Raw genomic sequence first — 25,998 nt, 5'->3', positions numbered from 1 at the left:
TAACAGCATGAAATAATAATGAATAGATAAATAAAAAGTACAAATTTAAATGTTTCCCCCTGAGATGTCGTGGAGTCAGGAAGAAAGCAGCAGAAAATAAAAATACTGGATTTATTAAATTAAAAAAATGAATCGATTTATCACATCTTCATTATTTCAGTGTTACGAAGTTCTTTACAAAAACGAGGTTAAAGTGTTTAAGGAGAATTTTCTTTATTTCTTTCTTTACAAAAGCAAGAAAAACGTGTATTCAGCAGTTTCTTGGGTTTAAATAAAATAATGTTATTGTTTGATTTACTCGTTATGAAACTTATGGTTGTTATGGTCTGGTTACCGGAACGAATCTGATTACCGGAACGGATCGGGCAGTGAGACTCGGTGACTTTTCCAGAGAATGTTTTGCGTGAGCGCCCCCTGGTGAGAATATTGCAACAAATAAAGCTGTGTGCACAGGAAAATAAGGGATAACAAGTGCAGAAATACTCAGAATGCATCAATATTTAAAATCACAAAGCAAACAGAGTTCAGTGATGTCCAGAAATATTTATTCCTCTTTTCAAATAAATATACTCAACAGGTACACACATCAACGTGGTGCAACTATATAATATTCATAGAGATCTGAAAGCAAAAGAAAAGGTAACTTCAACCTGTTTTTTTTACAAACTGTACAGATTTTAATTCAAACATGGCGAGCGTGAAGATCTGAAGCCGGTTTCTGTTTGAATCTGTTTATTTATTTATTTGTGTCATTTCCCCCCCCCCAAAAATGGCGGTTTAGTTTTAAGGCTGACGAGTGGACTGTAACGGGACGTCCAGCTGCTGGAGGGCATGCAAGGCTCAGAGGAAGGCATGCATGCACACACACACACACGCACACGCACACACACACACACACACACACACACACACACACACACACACACACAAAATGAAAGAAAAATGAAAGAAAATAGACATAAAAAATGATAAACAGTCCTTAATTAATTACAACTTAATTATAACTATAAAAAAAGAAAAGTCTTAATAACTTTAATTTTATTTTATGTAATATTGTCACTAAATTTAATTGTTTTATTTTGAAAATCATCCATCTGACTCAAAGTGTTTAAAATTTACCTGTTTGAATTCTCCTCACAATTTTTTTAAATTTTGTAATTGAAAAAATGTATTTATCAATCCACAAAATCTTGGATCATATGTCCAAAAATAAAAAGGAAGAGTTCACTTCAATCAGGCATTTTAAACTTTAATTTGTCCCAATTTAATAAAAATAGCAATGTTTGGCGTTAAAGCGTAAGATACCGGCAAGCAGCTTTTAATATTGCTCTTAATACTGTAACATTTATTTTAATCATATTTTTCTAATCTTATTTCCGATTTTAGACGATTAAATAGATCAGTGATACATCAGACTAAGCCTCATTTTTACTAAATGACCAGAAAACAACAACAAAAAAAAGCTTCAGCGTATCCGAGAAACTACCTTAATGTAACATCACATCTCCGAAGCATCAAGATTATAAAGAATTAATAAAGTAAAAAGATAAACACCTTCTGGGCATCAAACACAAACACATTAAAATAAAATGTAGGCAACTTAAAACTCTTTGGTCCGCTCCATCTGTAATAAAGCAGATTTTATACTTTATTAACAGCTGGAAAAATATCTCACTCACATCTGTAGAGGTTATTTGTTTACAGTAGTTAACCGCGAAAGCCAAATAATTCTGTGATCATGTTCGGATCGTGCCATGAATTCATACCTGATGTTTGGGGAATTTAACAGATAATTTTTGCAAGTCAAGAAAGTTGCATTAAAGCCGATCTGCAGTAAAGTGTGTGAGTGGACTCGACTGGTGAGATTTAAAAAGAGACGTTACGTAGAGAAACAAAGTCCACGAACACGAATCAACCTGGCAAAACTATTAAATTAGGTTCATCACTTGGGCACAAAATAACGTATTACCTCAAAATAATCTGTTAGTATCTCAAAAATAATCAAAATGTCTTGTGCATCTCGAAGTAAAGACATAATATCTCAAATATAATGTCTAATAAGACATTTTCTCCAAATAACTCAGCAGTCTAAAAAAAAAAAAAGATTCGTTTTCTGAAAATGTATTGAGTAAGTGTCTAAAAATAATGAGAAAATGTCTCAAACCGACTTTTTTTTAAATCTTGAAATGAAGACATTGTAACCAAAAATAACGACCAGGTTTCTCAAAGTACTGAGTTGGCATATGAAAACAAAGAGAAAGTTCCTCACGGTGAAATAATGACGTAGTATCTGAAACAGCAACTTGAAATTACACATAAAATGTTGATAGTCAAGACAGTTGCATTAAAGTCCGAACACGAATCAACCTGGCAAAACTATTAAATAAGGTTCATCAATTGGGCTCAAAATGACTTATTACCTCAAAATAATCTGTTAGTATCTCATAAAATAATCAAAATGTCTTGAGCATCTCGAAATACAGAAGTAAAAAAAAAAATAATGTCTATACTTTAGATATACTATAGATACTTTCTCCAAAAAAATAATGACTCAATTTCTCAAAATTACTTGAGTTAGTGTCAGTTTGAGAAAATGTCTAAAAACAAAACTTTTTTATCTTGAAATTACGTCATTGTAACCAAAAATAACCACCAGGTTTCTCAAAATAATGAGTCTGTAAAAAACGTCACTTATACAACTGTTTTTTTTGCTAAATTATCTTTAAATGTAATGGCACGATTCAAACACAATCCAGGAAATTGAAAATTGAAAAAATTGAATTAATTTCCAAAATGTAAATAATAAAGAGTAGACGTCTCTTGCTTGTTTTCTGTTTGATTGACAGGTGATGCGATCTGCGTCTTTTGCTTGTTTGACGTTGCTTATTGATCGTAATGGTTTAAATCAGCTGGATCTTCACAATGTTTCCTCTCCATCCTGTTGTTTTGTGTCGTTTACAGATATTACTATCAAGATTTAAACATCGTGTTTCAGTACAAAAGTGGTAATAATCTGTGTTTTTAAACAAATCTCATTCTCAGACTTAAACCAGCAGTGAATGCGGATTAATCCGCCTCTGAAAATAGTCCCCAGCAAATTTCCCTTACGTCTCCAAAAAATGTAAAGGAGAATATTCACCTCTCTCTCATCCATCTCCACGCGTAAAAACTAACACTGAAGCAAGAATTAATCTTAAAGGAACTTAATAACTCTAACTCTACATTAAATAATTAATAAATGTGTCTCGGTTAAAGTTGAGCTTTAAGACAACAACGGCAAAAATAAATGCAGGAGAGAAACTAGGCAGCAAAATACACAACAGCAGCTACACAGAGAGAGAGACAGACAGACAGACAGACAGACAGGGAGACAGACAGATGATCCATTCACCAGAAACACACAAACAGAATTATTTGTTAGTTATCGCAAAGGAGCAAAAGTCTGCTACTGTTTCAAGGTAAACTATTGAATCAAGTCATAGTCCGTTATCTTATAGCTGCAACTGCTGACACACACAAACACACACACACACACACACACACACACACACACACACACACACACACACACACACACACCAAAGTGTTTCAGCTTCCCTCAGTGGATTCAGCTAAACTTGGATAAAAAATCTTTTGCTTCGTTGTTTTCTAATGATCAGAAATGTTAGCTTAGCTTAGCTTGTTAGCTTCTTAAAGGGACAGTTCAGATGTGTGAGGTATTAATCCACAGTGTGTGTGTGTGTGTGTGTTAACTGCTGGAAATGAAGGCAGGACTACTGACACAGAACATAAACAACGTCGACGGAGCTGCAGGGAGACGGAAAAGTAGGTGAGGATCGGCTTAAATGTGCAAAAAAATATATTTAATATTAATAATAATTATCCATTTAACTGTAAGACATCAGCAAGAACTTTGAATGGTTAATACTCTGTTAAACCGTTTTATTGTGGAGAGCTTACAGCTTACAGGAGAGGGATGTTTCTGACTGTTTTCTGTCTCAGCTGTGGTTGTCCTTCAGATAAAGCCGTGAGATGGACGCACTTTGCATCTTTTGCTTGTTTGACATTGCTTATTAATTCCGATTGTCTGATAAAAACTACAGTGAGCAGCTGTTTTAGGAAACATGAAACTTGATATTTGTGTTTTTGAAGTTCGAGACCGAGCAGCAGGTTTGTCCACAGCAATAAACAGATTTAATAACCAGACTCACTCTTTAAAAGGAGAATATTTCTGCAGAGGACATGGAAGATTTTCTTAAAGACTCTCCTAAAACACAAACAACTCATCTCTGCATCGTTACAATTTATACAATAAAAGGGCAAAGTAAGGCATGACTTGGGACGTGGCTGCATGTGTCCATGACGATGCATCTAACATCGAGGCTGCAGGAACGGAACAAGTCTGCCGGTGAGTCGGAGCCTCTGCCTGCTTCCAGTCAGATGAACTGAAACTCTTTAAGTTCGTCTGTTAGCGGTCTAGGCTCGGATATCACTACTGCACAGATGAAAAGCTCTCGTATCTGGATATTTTAGCTTCTTTATATAGAGTTTATGGTCCACAGCAGCACATTGTTTATCTACTGTGTCAGTGCTCCTGCAGCTCACACACACACTGACTGAGGATAAATACCACCAAACATCCGAAAACCCGACTGCTTTAAACCGGAGAGAGGATTCAAAGAAGAACTCTGCATCGTCTACCACAAGGAGAAAATGTTTCACACGTTTACTGTCTGCACAGCGTTGTGTTTGTGTTCAACACACACACACACACACACACACACACCTTCAAGCGAGCTGACATAAATTAGGCCTGAGATGGTAAACACGAGCAGATTGGTCCAGATCCTCAGGCTTTGAGCAACAAACTTCTCTAAAAAAAAACAACCGGAAAAGGTGAAAAGAGGGGAGAGGAAAAAGGAAATAAAACAAAAAATAAATCAAAAACCAGAACAGGCAGCAGCGTCATGGCGCTTCAGACGCACTTTTATCTGGACAAACCGTCCCGACTGCGTCCTTTCAGGGGACACAGTGTCTCTACGTCCTTACAGAGGAGACAAAGCTCCGACTCACATCCAACAAAAAGAGACATTTTAAAAAGTTGGACACGAGTTTCATGAGTCCGTCGGTTCCTCCCGAACATCCTTCAGGTTGTGGACGTCACAAACAACCTGCTGGTTTTTACAGCCGCAACCGTCTCAAAAGAGTCCAAAAAATATTAAAAAGCAAAAAAAGGAGAAAGAAAATCAGGTGAAAGTTTGTCAACTGGCCCACAAGTTTTACAGCAGAGAGAGAGAAAGACGTCAGGAGACGAAAGGCAAGAGGAGGCAGAAGAGTTAACATTCATGATTTATCAGCCGGAGGAGGAGCAGGAGCAGGAGGAGGAGGAGGAGGAGGAGGAGAAGCAGGAGGAAGAGGAGAGATTAGTGGGAGAAGAGAGAGTGTTTGTTGTGTTCACTGCTGATCCTGATGTCCATATTAAAGCCTTGTTCTAGGCTTTAGGATCAGACTATTGCAGTTCTGTGGAGCGGCGCCGCCTGCTGGCCAGGAGAGACATCACCTGCTGTTACCTGTTGTCCTTCAGCAGCAGGCGGAAACTGTGCAACTGATGTATACTGGTGGACAACCTGAGACAGAGAGAGAGAGAGAGAGAGAGAGAGGGGAAGAGGAAGAGCGAGAGAAAGAGAGAGTGAGCAACGAGAGCAAGGGAGTGAGTGACAGAGAGAGAGAGAGAGAGAGAGAGAGAGAGAGAGAGAGAGCAAACGAGAGCGAGAAGAGAGCAAGTGACACAGAGAGAGGGAGCGACAGCGAGAGAGAGAGCACGCCAGAGATCGAGAGTTTAAGCACGAGAGGGAGCAAGCAAACGAGAGAGAGAGAGAGAGAGAGAGAAAGAGAGAGAGAGAGAGAGAGAGAGATAACGGAGAGAAGGAAGATGGTGCGTTACAAGCTTCACCAGTGCAAGTTCAACAGTGTACACTGTTGTATAAGTTGGATAAGTTTTTCGTCCTTGTATTTCATTTTGTGGGCGACGTACCTGCCAAAGCCATTCAGTAAGGCCACGATCTCCTGTCGAGTCAGCTGGAAACCTTTAGACGGGCTGTTTTCAGGCAGATTCTGGATCTCCTTCTCTGAGAAGAGGATCTTCAGAGCCGTACCCAGACCCTCAATCTACACACAACAACACACCGGTCACACACAAGCTGTCCCAGTTCTTCAATAAGTTCACTGAACACAGCAGGAATACATCTGATGTAACGTCGGGCATGAATTTTGATTGTTCATTGAAACAAAACTCAACAGTTTTCAAAGGTGGTATAATTCATTGTATTGTAATTTTAAGAACATTTTCTGCTGATAATATACTGTACTTTAATACTTTGATATACTTCTGTATTGCTGACATGATAATAAAAATATAAATATAATTGCAATAAAGAAGAAGAACATTGATTACAGGTTTGTACCTCCTGTCTGCTCCCTGCAGCGGTGCAGGGAGTAAAGGCTGATACACACTCCGCAAGAACAGAGAAATGTGTTTGTGTTCTCGAGGAGGCGAGAACAAGAACAAGTTAGTTCATTAGGACATTCATATTTCACGAGAAACTCACGAGAATCTCAACTGCAGAACACACACACACACAAAGTCACAAAATGACCAAAAAGAGACACAAAATGACCAAAAAGACACAAAATTACCAAAAAGACACAAAAAGACCAAAGATACACAAAAGGACCCAAAAAAGATACAAAAGGACCAAAAAGGACACATAATTACCAAAAGACATGAAATGGCACAAAATGACCAAAAATGATCAACAAAAGACACAATTAGCAAAAGAGACCAAAAAACAACAAAAAAAAAAAGACAAAATTACCAACAGAAAGACACAAAATTACCAAGAAAGACACAAAAAAGCCCACACAAAATTACCAATAAATTCTAAAATTATCGGAAAGACAGAATGACCAAAAAATACATGAAAAGACAAAAAAAGGACAACAAAAATACTTCAATTTGTTTCCTCTCTAGCATAGAACTCCTCATAGGACCCTCCCACTACAGCACACGTCACATTCAAATTTCTGACAAATCACACAACTGTTGTCGGACACCACACAGTAAAAAGGTCTGCCCAGATGATGTTGAGAACAGAGAAATGTGTGAATGGCATCATTCTGGGAGAGAGAACACATGTCTCTGTTCCTGCAGCACGTATCAGGGATTAACTGCATATTTCCATCAGACAGAGTGAAGCGGCTCACCTGTAGTTTTCCCCAAAGACGGCATTTACTGCAGCCGACACAGTCCATGATCCTGGAGATGTTTTTAAAATGGAGGCGGAACTCCTCCTGCAGGACAACAGAGAAGAGACAAAAACATTCACATCACACATCACTGACACTGTCAGACCTTCAGCAGTGTTTCCTGCCCTCAGCTTCCTCTAAAGAGAACAAGTCAAACCAGATTGTGTTTTTTTGTGTTTTACCACAAACAAAAGACCAGATTGAATACACATTTTCTATATTAAAAGGTTCTTATTACTGCATACTTTTTATAAGTATAAAAGGTAAATAAGTTGATTACCCCCTAACAACAATTTAATGTAGGAACAAAAATAAAAACAAAAAGATAAAAAAAACTTTTAAAAGACCGGAGATTAGGTTAAATATATTTAGTACAAAAATATAGAAGTAGACGTTCTCCTTATTATATTTGGAACCAACATTTAAAATTCTTAAATAAAAAAAATATTTTCAAAATTAGATTTTGTTTTGTTGTGTGTTTTTACACACACAAAAAACACTATAACAGAGAAAATAAACCTTAATGAAAAAAAAGAAAAGAAAAGGAGACTGAAACGAAAAAAAAGGAAAAAAAACAACCTTAAACAAGGAAAAAAATAAAAAGGAAAACCAGAGATGAGGTCAAATGATTGAGTTCTGAAAGGGAAAAAAACATCTGATTTAATTGTTTATTTGTCAGTCATATAGGTGAGGCTGAAACCACAAAGACTTATGTATGTATGTATGTATGGATGGATGGATGGATGGATGGATAGATGGATTTTGATTTCACCTTTAATGTTTTGGCTTCGATCTTATGTCCGGCGAACATGGACTTCTCATCAAAGTGCATGGGGAACGCTCTGGAAGATGAAAGGAGCCGTTAGTTTCAGAACAGCTTCAGAACAGCTTTCAAAACAGGTTTTGTGTGCTGCCAGAATGAGTTCTGGCAGCACACAAAACCTCTGAATATATAGACAGAAAACTACCAATAAACTCAGCGGAGGGTAACATTGGCTTTCCTCTTATATATTTTTAATATAACCCTCTGAACCCCAAAGAGACTTTCTTTTCATATTTTCCTCTGTGTCCTCAGCTCTTACAATGACAGAAATCATTAAAAAAAAGTTTAATTTCTCTGATAAATTATTTTTTTTTAAATTGGAATAAATGTTTTTCACGAATGTTGAAAAACATTTTTCTCAACAAATTGTACATATTAAAGTGTTGCCATGTTTCCAGCCTCTCCTGTCCTCTCGGCTCTGTGTAAACAGCTCTCCTGTCCTCTCCTCTCGGCTCTGTGTAAACAGCTCTCCTGTCCTCTCGGCTCTGTGTAAACAGCTCTCCTGTCCTCTCGGCTCTGTGTAAACAGCCTCTCCTGTCCTCTCGGCTCTGTGTAAACAGCTCTCCTGTCCTCTCGGCTCTGTGTAAACAGCTCTCCTGTCCTCTCGGCTCTGTGTAAACAGCTCTCCTGTCCTCTCGGCTCTGTGTAAACAGCCTCTCCTGTCCTCTCGGCTCTGTGTAAACAGCCTCTCCTGTCCTCTCGGCTCTGTGTAAACAGCTCTCCTGTCCTCTCCTCTCGGCTCTGTGTAAACAGCCTCTACTGTCCTCTCCTCTCTGCTGTGTAAACAGCCTCTCCTGTCCAACGTTAACATTTTAACACAAGTTTTGGTCACTTTTTATCACGGAAAATTTCGACCGTCGGAAAGTTCAAATTCCGACGATAATGCCCATTTTTACAGTTTCTTTCTACGATAAACGGAGGATTTTTGTCCTTTAAAATAAAACGTGTTGCGGGATAGTGGTGTTCAGAGGGTTAAAGCTGTTTAGGACCAGCTGTATTTGTTCCAGCACTTTCTGTGTCATTAGCTGATTCAGTAGACACACTCACACACTCCTCTTATCTGCCCTGGTAGTTTCCACGTAGAGACTGAGGGCTGAGTGTGTTCTGGCTCTTGGCTCACAGGCTGATGTTTGTCTTGTTATGACCCAGAAGATTCTGACTGAAATATCAACATTTTAAGACAAGTTTTGGTCACTTTTTGTATCGGAAACGTTCAGAACTGATGGGACCAACGGAAAGTTCAACTCTGACGATAACGCCTGTTTTTATCATTTCTTTCTACGATAAATGGAAGTGGATTTTAGGCAATTCTTAGAAGAAACATACTTTTAATCTAATACTTATCACGTTAATTCATTATCATTTAATCTGCGACGGTAGTTTGAATAAAGTTGAGATAATAATATGTCCCATGAGGCCTTATAGGTGGAGTGTAACGAGGGAGAAAGAAATTATTCTAAGAACATGAAGAGGGGATTTTCCAAAAGAAAAGAGAGATTATGAGAGATCATTTTATACCCATATAAAAAAACAGATAAATTGTAGCTGTAGAGATCAACTCTGGTTTCATTCTTGTTTGAGAATGAACTTTAACTGGCTTCAGCAAAGTTCTTGTGCTTTTTTTCCCCTCTAGAAATCTGTAGGAAATGTTTTCTTCCAACAAATGGCTCAATCTTTTTTTAAGACATTTAACTTCAGAAGCTCTTCTTACTTGATCTCGTTGAAGACCTGCAGCAGCAGTTCCTTGGTGGCGCCGTCCTCCTGCGCATTTCCGGTGTACAAGTTGACGAACGCTCGCTCAAAGTACGGCGCCACCTTGTACAGTGCCCGCAGCTCGATCAGGTACAGGAAGTAGAGGTTCTTCAGCCGTCGCGTGCCCTCACCTTTCGTCTCCGCCGTGTCGAAGCGCTGACGAAACTCCTGAACGTTTGGACCCCAAACAGACCGGCCCCAACCCTCTGACGAGCCAAACAACAACAACAGTTTACTATATGACTCTTAGTTTTGGAGATTAAATACACTTTTCGTGTAAAATACAAATAAAATAAACACCACACTGAATGAGCATTAGTATGAAACTAAGGATGTAACTGTACGTTATAACGTTGTAATTGTAAGTTATAATGTAACTGTACGTTATAACATTGTAACTGTACTTGATAACAATGTAACTGTACGTTATAACATTGTAACTGTACTTGATAACAATGTAACTGTACGTTATAATGTTGTAACTGTACGTTATAATGTTGTAACTGTACGTTATAATGTAACCGTACATTATATTGCAACTGTATGTTATAATGTAACTATGTTTTAATGTTACTGTACATTATAGTGTTGTAACTGTACATTATAATGTAACTGTACACTATAATAATGTAACTCTATGTTATAATGGAATTGTACGTTATAATGTAAGTGTATGTTATAATATAACTGTACAGTTACTAGGCAGTTTCCCTTTCCCTGTAAAATAAAAATCATCATAGAGTCTGGTGTTGTCCTTGGTTGTAATGAAAACCTCGGAGTCACCGAGTCGCCAGACTGAATCAGTTTTGGTGTGAAACTAAAGAAAGCAAACAACCGTTCTGAGGTGAGTTTATCATACCGTCCAGCAGGTACTCGGCACACAGGTGGATGTTGATGCTGCTGTGGAGGCCGGAGATGAGCCGGTAGAAAACTCTCTTCTCCAAACACAAACCTGGAGACAGACAGAGAGAAGGTGGTGGAGAGGTCGTTTATTTTTGGACTTTTTCTAATGGAAACATAAAGGACTGTTTGAAAGTTCGAACTCTAACGATAATGCCTGTATTTTGGACAGCCTTTTGAAAAAAAATGTTTAGGTCATGAAACAAAATTCTAAAAATGAAGCATGTGAACTATATAGATATGTAACAGAATATTTAAAATAAAAAGCTGTTCTCACCTTCGAGCCACCTGTAGAAACCTTCGCCTGCAACACATCAGAGAAGAAACTTCATCAGTTCATTGAACAACACAACCAGAAATAGATTTACATGAAGACGGTTCAGTTTGACTCACCATCGTCGTCTCCTGGACACAGAAAGACAAAGAAAAGAGAGAGACAACAAAGCTGCGTTAGATCTGTTCTATTAATAAAGACAGAAAACACACTCATAAAGACACCACAAAACATCTTCTTTTAGTCAGGAGTCTGGAATTACAGAGAAGGAGAGATACAGATACAGAAAGATAGAGATATAGAGCTTTGGACAGATAGAGATATAGATGGAGATAAAGATAGGGTTATAGGTATAGATATAGATATATACAGGATGGATGGATGGATGGATGGATGGATGGATGGATGGATAGATGGATAGATAGATAGATAGATAGATAGATAGATAGATAGATAGATAGATAGATAGATAGATAGATAAAAATACAGTCTAAACCTGGAAAAATGTCCAATAAATATTAAACAAGATGGGACATTTAAACGTCTTTTAGAGCTCAGCAGTTTGAAGCTCGGCTCAGTATTGCTCACAGTAACAAGACTTTTTAGTTTTACGCCACGTTTAGTTAACTGAAACTGCAGCTGATGAAACACTTATTGATTGTTTTTATTTTCTGACTCACCTCTGCTGGGAGCCAGAGGGTTCAGAGGTCGGTACACGGATCTGGGCCTGTCAACAGAAAACACAACAAAGACTTTTTACTGTAAATGTACTAAAACACAGGGTTCAGAGTCAAACTGGCAAGAGGGGGAATCACAACAACTTCAGCAAATAAAAGGGAGAGAGCAGAATTCACTGTTTACAATAATTTTGTAAATGTATATTAAATTACTATTTAAGTTGTCAGTACTGTATCATTCAATAAAGACACACTTCTGATAATCAACACTTAAAAAATAACAGAATTTAGGCAGTTCTTTGTGTCTTAAAGATCAACACAGTTTACAATATGTAAAAATAGATTTAGATTTTAAAAATTGTTCTGATAACAAATATGTTGAAGAATATGTATATTCAATTTTTTATCATTTGATTTATCGAAGCATTTTGAGAGTAAACAGCCTCTCCTGTCCTCTCCTCTCTGCTCTGTGTAAACAGCCTCTCCTGTCCTCTCCTCTCTGCTCTGCTCTGTGTAAACAGCCTCTCCTGTCCTCTCCTCTCTGCTCTGTGTAAACAGATTTTCAGTGAAAATTTGTCACGTGACCGTTGGTCTCAGCAGAATCAATCATGTCTTCACAGTGTCTCTGAGGAGCAGAATTTAATGATTTTAACAGGATGTGGTTACTCTTTTACATTAATGTCTGTTTTTACAGTTTTATCTTTCTTTTGGGGTTCAGAATAATATTAGTAAACAAATAATGTATCTGTTGCAGCTCAGAGACGTATCCAGAAACACTGATATCATTACAGTTTCATGCGTGATTTGAGTTACATAATATTTTGACGCTGTTTTGCACTGGTGTTAATAGAAATCACAGATAACAGATGCATGTTTTTTTGCAGTTTTTCAAACATAACTAGTAAGTATGCATGTGTTTCTCAGTGTGTGTGTGTGTGTGTGTGTCTCACTTGAAGCAGTTTTCCTCGTAGATGCTGTTCCAGACTCTCCAGGCTGAAGGACCTTTATATCCAGTGAATCTCTCCGTATTCAACAGCAGATCAACATACTCAGAATCTGGAGACGTTTCATCTAAGACACACACACACGCACACAAATCAGACTTTCATAGACTGAGTGAAGGATTTAATGTTCTGCTGTCGTCAGATTAGAAACTCAGGGGTATCAGTGAGACATGTGGTGGCTGCTCCTCACCGTCCAGCTCACAGAAGTGGTCCTGAGCGTCGTCGTGTCTCGCCCAGTCAGCGAACGCCTCTTTACTCTGGTTACTGAAACACAGAGGCAAATAAACACCATCAGTCACAGATAAACATGGTAAAAAAAAATAAACAGATCACTTTCTGTTATTATTTGTGACTCACAGACCAAATCAACCCTTTTCTGACTGAGCACTTTTATCCAATTTCATTCAAAATATCTGAATGTTTATAATAAGAAACTTAAACTAAAAATAAATAAATAAGATCTATAACAACAACCAGATTTCAGGATTAAATCTGAATTTTGAGGATCCACTTTAAGGCTAAATTAAACTTCAGGGATCCACGTCATCCTTCTGATTATTGATTAATTAAAGTTAAATAAACTATCAATCACAGAGGTGAAGCTTTGATATATCAGCAGGGAAAAAAATAGCTATAGATGAGAATGAGAGCAAACGAACAGATTTTAAAAGATGCATTAGGAACGAAAAAAACAAACATTTATATGTTTTTGTTATTGTAACTTTTAAAAATCTAGCCACAAATAAATAAAAATAAAAATAAGTAAGACTTTTTATTAACATTTGTATTTCAGACTTAAATCTGAATATTGAGGATCCATTTTCAGGGTAAATTAAACGTTTTCCCTCTGATTATTGATTAACGGTGAATAAGAAATGTCTGCAGGGTCAGAAAGATCAGAAACAGATGTTCTCTATCGTATCTTCACTCGATTACATATTTCATATGTACGGGGTAGCTGGGGAGAGTCTCTTCACTCAGACAACCAAGGTTACAATGTAATGTGTGTTAAGAAATCGCGGGAACAGAGTTAATTGAGCAAAGTTAATTCAGGCGTGCATCACAAACATGTCCAGATTATATATCAGCAGTGGTGGAAGAAGTATTCCGATTACTTTACTGCTGTAAAAGTACCAGTAATTTAGTGTAAAATAAGTCCTGCATTCAAACTTACTGATGCAAAAGTATCAAAATGTACTTAAAGTATCAACAGTGAAAGTACTCCTTATGCAAAATGTTTTATACATTCTAAATATATTATATTATTTGTATTGATGCATTTATGGAAGCAGCATTTAATTATTAAAGTAACTCAAGCTGTCAGCTAAATGTAGTGGAGTAAAAAATTTTGAAGTTACATAAAAATGAGAAAGAATACTCACGTTAAGTACAACTAGCTCAAACTACTAACTCAAGTACATTATTTGAATAAATGTACTGAGTTACATTCCACCTCTGGTTATTATTATTATTAATAATAATAATAATAATAATAATAATACATTTAATTTATACGTCTCTTTTGTCCTTTTATGTCTTTTTTTGACATTTTGTGCATGACTTTTTGTAATTTTTATCTCTTTCTAGTTGTTTTATATCTCTGAATAGTAGTTTTGCATATTTTTGATAGTTTTGTGTGTTTTTCCCTTCCTTTTAAGTACAACATTTACCTCAAAGTTACATAAAATGATAGAGAACACTTAAGTAAAGTACTTGAGTAAATGTACTTGTTACAATCAGCTCTGAGTGGCTGCTCCCAGTGGATGAAACTCGTCTCTCTCCTTCAGATTGTTCTCTCTGAAGTTATATTTAGACTCTGAGTTGAGCGAGTTGAGCCGGTTTTAAATGATCTTTGTAGTTTCAGCTAAGTGTTTCTGCGGTTTGAATGTTCCTCATATTCTGATTGTTCCACCTGCAGCTGACGGAGCCAGTGTGTGTGTGTCTGTCTTTGTTTGTGTGTGTGTGTGTGTTTGTGTGCTGTCACCTCAGGGTGCTGTTGATGGCTCCCAGCTCTTCGGCCTGTTCACACTCGGTCATGTCTGACATGGTGTTGGCTGCCTGTGAGTACTGACAGACAGACAGAGAGTCACACTGAGACATTCACCACAATATCCGACTGTAGAACACACACTCAGGGCTTTTATACTTCTTTATATGTTTTATTGTACCATCTTTATGTAGAAACCGCCCTTATTTTAACAATATGTATTTACCTTAATTGTTTTTTGTAATTTTATGCACATAAACAAACATTTTCAAATGTATCTCTTACTCAAACTGTCATTGAGTCAATAATTCACCAGAAATTATAATAGTTAATAACAGCAACAAAATAATAAAGATTCTAGAATTAATAATGTACAGTAAATTAATAACAGTTAGTATAGTAAAATACTAAGTGAAACAAAAAATATTTGTAATAATAATAAAAAACAAACAAATTATAAAAAAAATAAAATCTAATAAATGGCTATCAGAGTTATAGAACATGCAAATAGATTCTTAAATCGTAACAATAATTTAATATATAAAATTGCAGAATTTGTTTTATTTTCTGCACCTAAACACACATTTAAAAATGTATCTCCTAGTGTAAAAGTATAATAAAGTAAATAACAGCAACAAAATAATAGACATGATATAGTAAATAACATACAGTAAATTAATACCGAAACAATACTGGTTATAATAAAAATAAACAAATTTAAAAAGTAATATAAACAAATAGGTATCAGAGGTGTAGAACATGCAAATTGATAATTGAATCGTAACAATATGTTCATGTAGAAACCTCTTCTTTTTCTTTTACAAATATATAATTATTAAGTCAATAATTCACCAAAAAGTATAAAGTATGCATTAAGTAAGTAACAGCAACAAGATAATAGACATTTCATAGTAAATAATGTACAGTAAATTAATAACTGAAACAAAAATATTTGTTTAATTAATTAATTAATTAATTAAATACATTTAATTAATAAACATTTTCAAATGTATCTTCTCCTCAAACTCTCTCTCCCTGTGTCAATAATTCACCAAAAAGTGTGAAATATATAAGTATAATAAAGTTAATAACAGCAATAAAAACTAGACATTATATAGCAAATAATGAATGAATAAATGAATAACCGAAACAAAATATGTGTTGTAATAATAATAATAATAATAATAATAATTAATTAATTAATTAATTAATTACATTTAATTAAATAGGTATCAGAGCTATATTACATGTAAGATGGTTATTAAATCATAACAATATTAATGTATGTAGATGTATGTATGTGTTAACAATGTTAATGTAGAAAGCTCTTTTTTTACTCGTATATATTTATTTGCATTTCATTTTTTTATGCATAAACACACATTTTCAAATGTATCTCCTCCTCAAACTCTCTCTGAGTCAATAATTCACCAAAAAGTGTAATAAAGTAAATAATAGCAACAAAATATTAGACATTATGAAGTAAATCAACAACTAAAACAAAAATATTGTAGTGAAAAATAAATAAATAAATGAATAAAAATGTTTTAATTAAAATTAAACAGGTATCAGATGTGTATTACATGTAAAACGTTTATAAAATCGTAACAATACGTTACTGTAGAAACCTCAGTTTTTTTGTTTTTTTTTACATTTTGTTCCTTTATAGTTGTTATATTTTTGTTGTTTACTCTGATATAAAGTCAAGTAAACATATATTTTAGTTTTTTAACTGAAGGGTTCTTAGTCAGAAATCAGACAAAATAGAGAAGTGGTTTATGCTGCAGGACGAGTTTGACTAGTTTCTCTGTACAACTTGTTTTTCTCCCATTTTAATCTTTTGAATCCAGAGTAAACACTGAGGATGAACGCTGACTGGAGCTTCTGTCAGCAAACTACAAACTCTTTACAGCCACTGTTGAAGCTTCAGACTCAGAGCTGAGGCTGGTTGGGCACAGGGACCCTGGCTGAGACGTGGGCAGATGTCCGAACACTTCTGGGTCATTACAAGACAAACATCAGGCCGAGAGCCAGAACACACTCAGCCACAGTGGAAACTACCAGAGCAGATAAGACCAGAGTGTGTGTGTGTGTGTGTGTGTGTGTGTGTGTGTGTGTGTCTGTGTCTGTGTGTGTGTGTCTGTGTGTTTGTGTGTGTGTGTCTACTGAATCAGCTAATGACACAGAAAGTGCTGGCACAAATACAGCTGGTCCTAAACAGCTTTAACCCTCTGAACACCACTATCCAGCATCACGTTTTATTTTAAAGATTGATTAAAAAATCCTCCGTTTATCGTACAAAGAAACTGTAAAAACAGGCATTATCATCAGAGTTTGAACTTTCCGACGGTCCTTGAACTGATCACCAGTTAAGTGACCAAAACTTGTGTTAAAATGTTGATATTTATGTCAGTCTCTTCATTCTCCATGTGTCATTTAAAATAAATCATTTGCACTAACCAGATCCTGTTAAAAACATTAAATTCTGCTCCTCAGAGACACTGTGAAGACATGATTGATTCTGCTGAGACCAACGGTCACGTGACAAATATTCACTGAAAATCTGTTTACACAGAGCAGAGAGGAGAGGACAGGAGAGACTGTTTACACAGAGCAGAGAGGACAGGAGAGGCTGTTTACACAGAGCAGAGAGGAGAGGACAGGAGAGGCTGGAAACATGACAATACTTCAATATGTACAATATGTGGAGAAAACTGTTCTTGGTCATATTACATTGTTTTGTAATTTTGTGTCTATTTTTGGTCTTTATTGATTTATTAGGATATTTTTACATCTTTTTTGACATTTTGTAACTTTTTGGGGTTGTTGTTTTTTTTACAACATCTGTGGCACTTTATATATGTTTATATATAAATTCCATTTAATTTAAAAATATTTTATCAGAGAAATTCAACTTTTTTTCCTGATTTCTGCACAAAGACATGTTTGAGTTGTTCTGATTGCGCTGATTCCACAGAGCTGCAGGACTTTTATATTTATTGAGATTTTAGATGTGGCAGTGAAATACAAGGACACAAAGAGGAGAATGTAAAAAGAGCAAAGAACGTCTCGTTGGGGTTCAGAGGGTTTGTTGTGCAGCATGTGGTTTGTGAGATTACGTTCTGCTTCTGAGAATTTTAGTTAAATAATAAAACTAGTTTTGTAAAGTAAGACTGAAATAACTTTTGTTATCAGTACAGAAACCATATATTAAATATTTCAGGTGATCCTCGGCTCTAATAACATTGTGATAACTACAACGACCTTATGATGAGTAGTTGATTTGTGTTTGTGAGATTCTTGATTTTTAAAACATTTCTCACCTTGTTGTAGTTGCCAGACTTGATGCCGACAGGGATCTTACTCTGTGAAATAAACAAAATCAACAAACAAACAATAAACAACAACTTCAGCTAAAGAGCTAAATAAACAAGAGCCTTATTATCATTATTATTATTATAAACAACACTACTGCAGTTATTTAATCATGGAGAGCGGACAGATGTTCCAACAATATTCAGCCCAAGTTATCTCCTGTTTTTAAATTTAAAAAATCAATCAAAATGACTTTATTTATCCCCGAGGGGAAATTCAGTTACTATGGTAACTCTGGAAGAATGAAACAGCCTGATGGCTGTAGGAGCGAAGGATCTTTACGTACCTGATCTTTCATTTGTTCTAACAGTAAGACGTACTATTAGTATTTTTAAGCAACATTAATCAGGTGTGTGTGTAGTTGACCTCTGACCTCTGGACAGGGCTCCACATGGCAGTCTTTAATGGCACAGTGTGCGTCGTCAGGCCAGAAGGGACACGGCCGCTTCAAGTTCACCTGCAGAGAAGATTATGTCATTAGTATTCAGGTTCAAACCTGCAAATAAAGTTCAAACCTGTAAAGTAAAAAAATAGAAGATGCAAGAATACATTTTACTCTTATCCTTCAGAGTCAAACAGACCAGTTTAACTTTTGAAACCCACCTTGAAAAAATCCATTGTTCTCGGTCCTTGAATGTATCATAGGTTATTAAAGTTTCTATTATAAAAGTGTCAGATATATGGAGAAAACATTTTTTGGCCATATATCTGTATTTTTGGGTAATTTTGTGTCTTTTTGGTAATTTTGTTTTTTTTTTTGGTAATTTGTGACTTTTTTTTCTTTTTTTTTCTTTTTTAGTCTTTTCTTTTTTTTTTACAACATTCAGGACACTTGTTGGCACCTGGAAAATAGTTTATATATAAATCCCAATTTTTAAAATATAATATATGATAAAAAAAAAAAATGTTTTATTTTATTTCTGTCATTCTGTGTTATTCTGCACTAAGACACGTTTGAGTTGTTCTGATTGTGCTGATTCCACACAGCTGCAGGACTTATAGATTTATAGAGATTTGATATATTACAGTGAAACACGAGGACACGGAGAGGAGAATGTAGAAAGAGTTAAAAAAAACAACCCTGAAACGTCTCATTGGGGTTCAGAGGGTTAAGTTGAGTTCAGACTCTGGTTCTCTCTGTGTTCTCTGCTGCAATAGTTTAAGTATTTCACAATATTTCATAAACACATCCGTCATCCTTCCTGTTCTGTGAAAAACCGCAAAATGTGATGAACAACGGTGCTGATTTGTGATCAGATCAAATTTAAGGGACGATATGTTTATCTAATGCTATTATATAAAATAACCTCTAGAATCCCACGGGCCTTTTGTTTTACTCCTTTTTATCATAAATAAAGAGCTCAAACGTAACATCAGATTAAAAGCAGCGAGTCTTACTCTGTAGTATCTGAAGTAGTCCTTGGCTGTCAGCTTCTGGATTCGAGGGAAGATCTTGAAGTTGTTGAAGACGTCGATGCTCTCGACGTCACAGAAGCAGTCGTCCAGGACTCCGGTGAGCTGCAGACAGACACGTTTATTCACGTTATCTCTCTCGTGAATATTAATGTCTTCAACAGTTTCCCCACACAGTGACAGGAAGTGTCAAAGGAAGAAGTGAAAGCAGATAAAGACGAGTTCTGAAGACAACATATGAGTTTTTTTTAAAGTCTGGCAGCAACTTATACTTACATTTACACTTTAAAAGAAACACTTTAATAAGTTAATTATTTTTACATCAGATAGAAAGCTGACTGTGAAAATAAACTTCTGTTTTTGAAAATGCTCTGTAAATAAAGATTACAGCTGATACACAAAAACGTCAGTAATTTCAAAGAAACTTTCAATTGTTTTACTTTTTTCAAGCAAAGCGGTGAGCTCTGAGAGATTATGGCATTTTATTGACTAAACGATCAGCTGATTAACTGAGAAAATAACCTGCAGATTGATCCATAATAAAAAAACATCTTTTGAGTGAAACATTGTTTGTGCTGCAAGATGTCCAGACATATTTACTACAGATTTCAGAAAAAAATATATTTGCTTTATAGAGATCTTTACAAAAAAATAAATAATAATAAAAAAATCACACTATCATTATTTTTAATGTTAAAAGAAGAGAAATGGTGGGAAAAATAACCCTTCCCTTTAATATCATATTACAATCACAATATAGTTCAGAAATAATTGCAATTCGATTCTAATTTCTAAAACAGCAACTACTTTTTTTCAGAGCAGCAAAATACCTTGTTTCACTTCACTTGCTCTTATTTTATTTACAATTAATTTTATTTGTTTTTTTATCTATTTTTACCGTTTTCTTCCAAATTCCTGCATCTGATTTTTACTTGTTTTTTCTTCATGTTTTATCACCCTTGTCGTCTTTTATTTTCTTATATTGAATGCTTTATATAAATATTATTATTATTATCATAACCTCTACACATAAACTAGAGACCATGAATATATATTCACTGTCAATTACAATTTATTCATTATATATATATATATATATATATATATATATATATATATATATATTTAAATGTATTTATTTTTATATATTCTATCTCTGCTCGGTTCTCCACATGTAATCAAGTCTACCTGCTTCACTGCAGAGACACCTGTCCTCTTCACAGACAGACAGACAGACAGACAGACAGACAGACAGACAGACAGACAGACGTCTCTTTGCAGCTCCATACATAATACATCCAGCTGTGTCACCTGAACCTCTATGGTACATTCAACATTCAGAGCTCCAGTGAGACGTGTCCAGACTGATGTGTTTGACCTGAACCATCTGAGAGCGTTAACGAGCTCAGTCAACAGAGGAAGGAGTTAAAAGGTGGGGCGTGAACCCACCCGGCTTATAGATGAGCTGCTCTACCTGCCACAGCAGCACCTCCACCTGTAGTCATGATCCACCACACACACATGGTTTAACTGGAGGAATAACAAACCTGCCCGGATCACACACACTCTTCATTATTATTACACCTACACACTGTGTGTGTGTGTGTGTGTGTGTGTGTGTGTGTGTGTGTGTGTGTGTGTGTGTGTGTGTGTTTGTGTGTGTGTGTGTGTGTGTGTGTGTGTGTGTGTGTGTGTGTGTGTGTGTGTGTGTGTGTGTCTCTATGGGCACATACTGTGTACCATATTCAGGGTCTAATTGTTGTTATCAATACTACTCTAATTTTATTAATCTATTTGTGTGCTTTAAAAGTTTTTTATTATTTTATTATATTATTATTAAAATTATTTTTTTATGTACTTATTTTTGCTTTATTTTCATCGTCTTTTTTCTTTTTTACAGTTTTAACATGTTTTTCTTATACTTATTTGGTGAGAGGAAGACGGGAAAAAAAGTTTGCTCTGTTGCATGCCTTTATGTCTTGCTGTTTGATTTGCTGTAATTTGCAAACAAAAAACGAATAAACACGTGTTAAAAAAAAAGTATCTTTTCTCATGCCACATGTTTATTGTCTCTGTTCACATTCAAAAGTACCAAAGCTATTAAAAACATAAAGATTTTATTTTATTTATTACTTTATTTTTACATGCAGAGACCACTCGAAAAATAACAAAAATAATAATATTAAAAGCATAATGTAATAATGACAATTTAAGGAATGTGTAGGCCTACCAGGTAGGGAAAATATAAAAATAGTATTAATAATGTGAATTACTGTTGCCATTATTATAAATGTTTTTGTAGTAAAGTACTGAGTCAAAGTTTTAAATTCTAATAATGTGGCCGTCTGGACGCAACTTAGAAAGAATTTCAATATGAATTAAACATATGATTATTTCATAAAAAATTTCATAATGTGTTTGGTCTATAAATTCTCATCTCATTCTAATCACGAATACTATGACATATTAAAATATCTAAAACAAAACAGTCCAAAATAAAGGGAAAAATCTGTTTACTGTCATAAAGGACAAATACAATGAGAAAAATATATCTTTAAATATATATTTTGAAAGAAATGAATAATCTTATTAATTAAATAAAACTTATAGAACAGCACACAAACACAAACTGCTCCTGTATAACTAATGAGTATATTCAAAGCCTGTTCAAATCTTTGTTTGTTTTTTTGTTATTGTTACAGCCTGAACACAACTTAGAAAGAATTTCAGTATGACTTATATGTAAGATTATTTCATAAAAAGACAGAATTTTTAAATAATTTCTTTGGTCTATAAATTGTAATTTAAAATAAACAAAATAACGTTAATATTAATATTAAAATGTGTTGTTTTTTTCTGGCCAACAGTGCAAAATAAAGGAATAAAAAATCAGTTTACTGTCATAAAAGACAAAGAAGATGAGAAAAAATATATCTTTAAATGTAATAATTATGGTTTTCGCTTTGAAAAAGAGACTTAAATAAATAAAACTAAGAGAACACAAACAGCTTCTGCATAACTTATTAGTGATTGAAAGTCTGTTCAAATCTTTGTTGATTCTTTTGTTATTTGCATAAACAAATGTGTGAGACGACATCAACAGTGAAGGAAGAACAACCAAACATTTAGACTGTAAATAACTAAGACTGGTTATTGTTTTGTTTGTTTTTTTAAAGCAAAGCAGGTGGAAGTTCCATATGTACATGTTTCTGCTCTATTAATTTTTTTTTTTAATATTTTATTACAGATCTGTAACTTCCTAATAGTTCCCAAAGATGATACGAGGGAAAAGAAAATAGGAAATATAATATTCATTGCAAGGAAAATAGTTTTCCAATTAATAATATTAAATTAACAGCAGATCAAATAAACAGACAAAAGGGTAAACATACATATCAGTATTTTTTCCCCACAACAGCAAATAAACCTTGTTTCACTTCAGCTGCTATTTTTATTTTATTTTATATATTCTTAACATTTTTATATTTATTTATTATACTCTTACAAATTCCTGCATCTGATTTATATTTGTGTTTTCTTCATGTTTTATAAAGCATGTCGTCTTTTATTTTCTTATATTTAATGTTTTATATAAATATTTTTATGACCATAACCTCTACACATACACTAGAAATTACTTTTTTCAACTCTCAAAACAGCAAAAATAAATGTTATTAACACATCTTTCTGATCAGTTTTTAACTAGAAACCTCAAATATATTTTCACTGTCATTTGATTCACAAATAATTAATTAATTATATTATATTTTGAGGATTTTTCTTTAAATCCATCTCTGCTTGGTTTTGTTCTTATATTGAATGTGTTAAATAAAGACTTTTATTATTATCAAAACCTCCATGTCTAAACAAGTGATGAACACACCTATAATAAATTAGGTTTCCAAAAATAATTGATTAAGAAGTTTGGTTTGAATTGTGTTTTAAAAATAAGAAAAAGTTCCTATTTCATCAACAATTAACGAAAAATGATATATATAAACTCTGTTTCTAGTGTTAAATAAGTCAGAATTTCGCCTCCAGACTCAGAAACACTTGGAGAGTCTGAATAAAACAGAAAACAACACTGAAACAAGCCAGACCTCTGAGTGCAGCTGTCCACCGAGCGCCAGGAGAGGCATGAAGAGGAGAATCCCTCTCAGCATGCTGCCTGCTGTTGCTCTGTACTTCTGTTTTTCTGTGTTTAAAATCAAACTTCCTCTCAGTGAACTTGCTGCCCATATGTCAGCAGCAGCAGCAGCAGCAGCTCTCTGTGGGCTGAGCTGTCACTGCAGGCCCCGCCCCCACGCAACAAGCTGTCAAAACAAACCCCGCCCCCTCACAGCTGCTGCCATCAACCTTTGTAGTCCGCTTCCGGGTCTGACGCCGCTAAGAGCACTTGCTGTCGCGGCGCTTAAAAACTATAACTCCCGTGATAACGGGAGAGGCGGGAGCTCTGTCGCAGCCAATCACATTACACCACGCTCTTCCTACTCGCTAATCTAAATAACAGCAGTTTGATGAAATCTTAAGTTCAAGAGGTGGCACTTTGAAAATGTAAAATATATTTTATACTATTTTTTCAATACATATATAATTACTCTTGCCACCTTATTTTATTTTTATCCCATATCAAGAAGGTGAAAAAATAAACTTTTTTTATAATTTAATTTAAAAGTAGATAGATAGATAGATAGATAGATAGATAGATAGATAGATAGACTGACTTTATTTATCCCAAACTGGGAAATTACAGAAAGCTGGGAAATTACAGCCAAGCTGGGAAATTACAATTATTGCAACGAAATGGCTGAAAAAGTTCTTCATTCATTTATTTCAAGTAAATTAGACTGCTTTAAAAAAATCCTACTATCCCTTGTATTATTATTATTATTATCATTATTATTTTTATTATATATTTAATTTAATTTAATCGGAAGGTTAGCCTGTTTTTATATTGTAAATCCCCACTAACACTATTATTATTATTATTATTTTATTTTTTGTTCACTAAAACCATGGAAATCCCCACTACCACTATTATTATTATTATTATTATTATTATAATCAGTATTAATATTATTTATTTCATTCTCAAACAGCCTCGACAAGGCGAACAAAGTAAACCGGCAGCAATTAAGTAAAATGAAATAATATGAATAAATAAATAATGTGACAGCCATGTAGTGTAGACGTGTAAAAAAAACATCTTCCGGTAGTCTCGCTGTAACTGTTTTCTTTAGCTAACGTAACGATTTAATAATACATTTAATAAATAAAATACAAATCCCATCTATTTGTCCACAGTGTGTGTAAATTTCGTCTTGAAATAAATGCTGACTTTTATTTTTTTTTAAATGGCAAGACTTAAAAAATAAAAGAGAGATGTGCAGCTCGCTAGCATCACACACACACACACAAACGGTGACGTCAAATTAAGATGACAGTAGAAAATGCTAGAAGATTTGTGAATGGAGGCTGCTGTTGTGTCGTTTACAGCCTTGAATATGAATATTTAAACATTAACAAGGTGGTTTTTGGGTTGATGTTGTATATGTGACTCACATGGCAGAAGCAGCTCTGGTCCTGGCTGTCCGCTCCGTCCGGATGCTCGCTGTGCTGCGTTCTGGGTTTTACGTTGTTTTGTTGAAACCAACCCAAAACAAAGTTCCCGAAGAACCAGGCCGACAGCAAAACAGCGAACGCTTGTAAAGTTACTTTCCACATCACTCGCCGAGCTGTCGGGGCGCCAGGGGGATAAAACGGGCAGAAACCGACTGGAGTTCTGTCGGCGACGGTAGCTTCGGGGCTAGCAGGAGTTAGCATCCGCAGGCTAACAGCGGCCGTTAAACCCCGGCGGACCGGTGGACTGAGCTGCCCGGTGTCTGGAGACCCTCACACGGACAGTTAGACCTCGGACCGCCCTCACAGAACCGGGGCCACGGATCTACGATGGTTCATAACTGGAGAAGTTTCTGCGCACCAGCGTCCCCTCTTAGCATCAAGTTAGCAAAACAAAAAAATAGTTTTCACTTCCGGTTACGACTTTCAAATTAAAATGAAAGGGCTCATTTGCCCTTCAATGAAATCAAGTCAAATCGTCACCCTGTTAAAATAATCGCCTAACTCATTTTTTCAAGTTTTGTAGGAAACACAAAAAACTTCACCAAAAGTATAACATATGACATTTATTGATCATTTCACTCAAAAAGGATGTAACAAAGGATGGCAACTGGCATAGTAATAACACTGTGTGTAAATGATGTAATTTAAGAGAAATAAATGACTTATAGTGGGGCGGATTAGCTCAATATTTTACACCAATCGTTCACTTTGTGATAAAAGCATGAAATTTGGTAGATGTGTTGGTGAATATGTTTCAAACAAATCTGGATATTGGGCCACCTCAAAAGCGCCCCCTAGTGGCCGTGGCAGGCATTTGTTATACGAATAAATCAATTATGAATAAAAACTGCCCTTTTAATAATACC

General features: G+C 35.2%; 1 protein-coding gene across 3 annotated transcripts; it reads right to left on the bottom strand.

Annotated features, from left to right (window-relative positions):
- Positions 1-528: 528 nt before the first annotated feature.
- ero1b (endoplasmic reticulum oxidoreductase 1 beta) lies at positions 529-25,951 on the bottom strand. Of its 3 annotated transcripts, XR_009394141.1 has the most exons (17): positions 25,073-25,951; positions 19,496-19,615; positions 18,471-18,554; positions 18,046-18,087; positions 14,720-14,802; positions 12,926-12,999; positions 12,682-12,802; positions 11,735-11,781; positions 11,174-11,185; positions 11,058-11,084; positions 10,740-10,832; positions 9,840-10,086; positions 8,078-8,147; positions 7,264-7,350; positions 6,035-6,168; positions 2,368-5,627; positions 529-1,916 (listed from the first exon to the last, which is right to left on the bottom strand). XR_009394141.1 is itself a non-coding variant. In XM_059330807.1 (16 exons), the coding sequence occupies exons 1-16, from the start codon at positions 25,331-25,333 to the stop codon at positions 5,567-5,569; spliced, it is 1,563 nt and encodes a 520-aa protein (XP_059186790.1). In that variant the 5' UTR covers positions 25,334-25,951; the 3' UTR covers positions 529-5,566. The 3 variants fall into 3 exon arrangements, 2 of the variants coding, with proteins under 2 accessions (XP_059186790.1, XP_059186800.1); XM_059330807.1 differs by having other exon boundaries at positions 529-5,627; XM_059330817.1 differs by lacking the exon at positions 25,073-25,951 and adding an exon at positions 23,611-23,782 and having other exon boundaries at positions 529-5,627.
- Between the last annotated feature and the right edge of the window lie 47 nt (positions 25,952-25,998).

This window comes from Centropristis striata, chromosome 1, assembly GCF_030273125.1.
Source record: "Centropristis striata isolate RG_2023a ecotype Rhode Island chromosome 1, C.striata_1.0, whole genome shotgun sequence".
Taxonomy (NCBI): Eukaryota; Metazoa; Chordata; class Actinopteri; order Perciformes; family Serranidae; genus Centropristis; species Centropristis striata.
The sequence above is the reverse complement of the archived record's forward strand: the minus strand, read 5'-3'. Positions and strand labels throughout refer to the sequence as shown.

Coding starts and splice junctions, on each gene's coding strand:
- ero1b (XM_059330807.1), bottom strand. CDS start 25,333: ATGCTAACTCCTGCTAGCCCCGAAGCTACCGTCGCCGACAGAACTCCA. Junction 18,555..19,495: donor ACTACTTCAGATACTACAGA/GTAAGACTCGCT, acceptor TCTTCTCTGCAG/GTGAACTTGAAGCGGCCGTG. Junction 10,087..10,739: donor TGCCGAGTACCTGCTGGACG/GTATGATAAACT, acceptor TTGGCTCGTCAG/AGGGTTGGGGCCGGTCTGTT.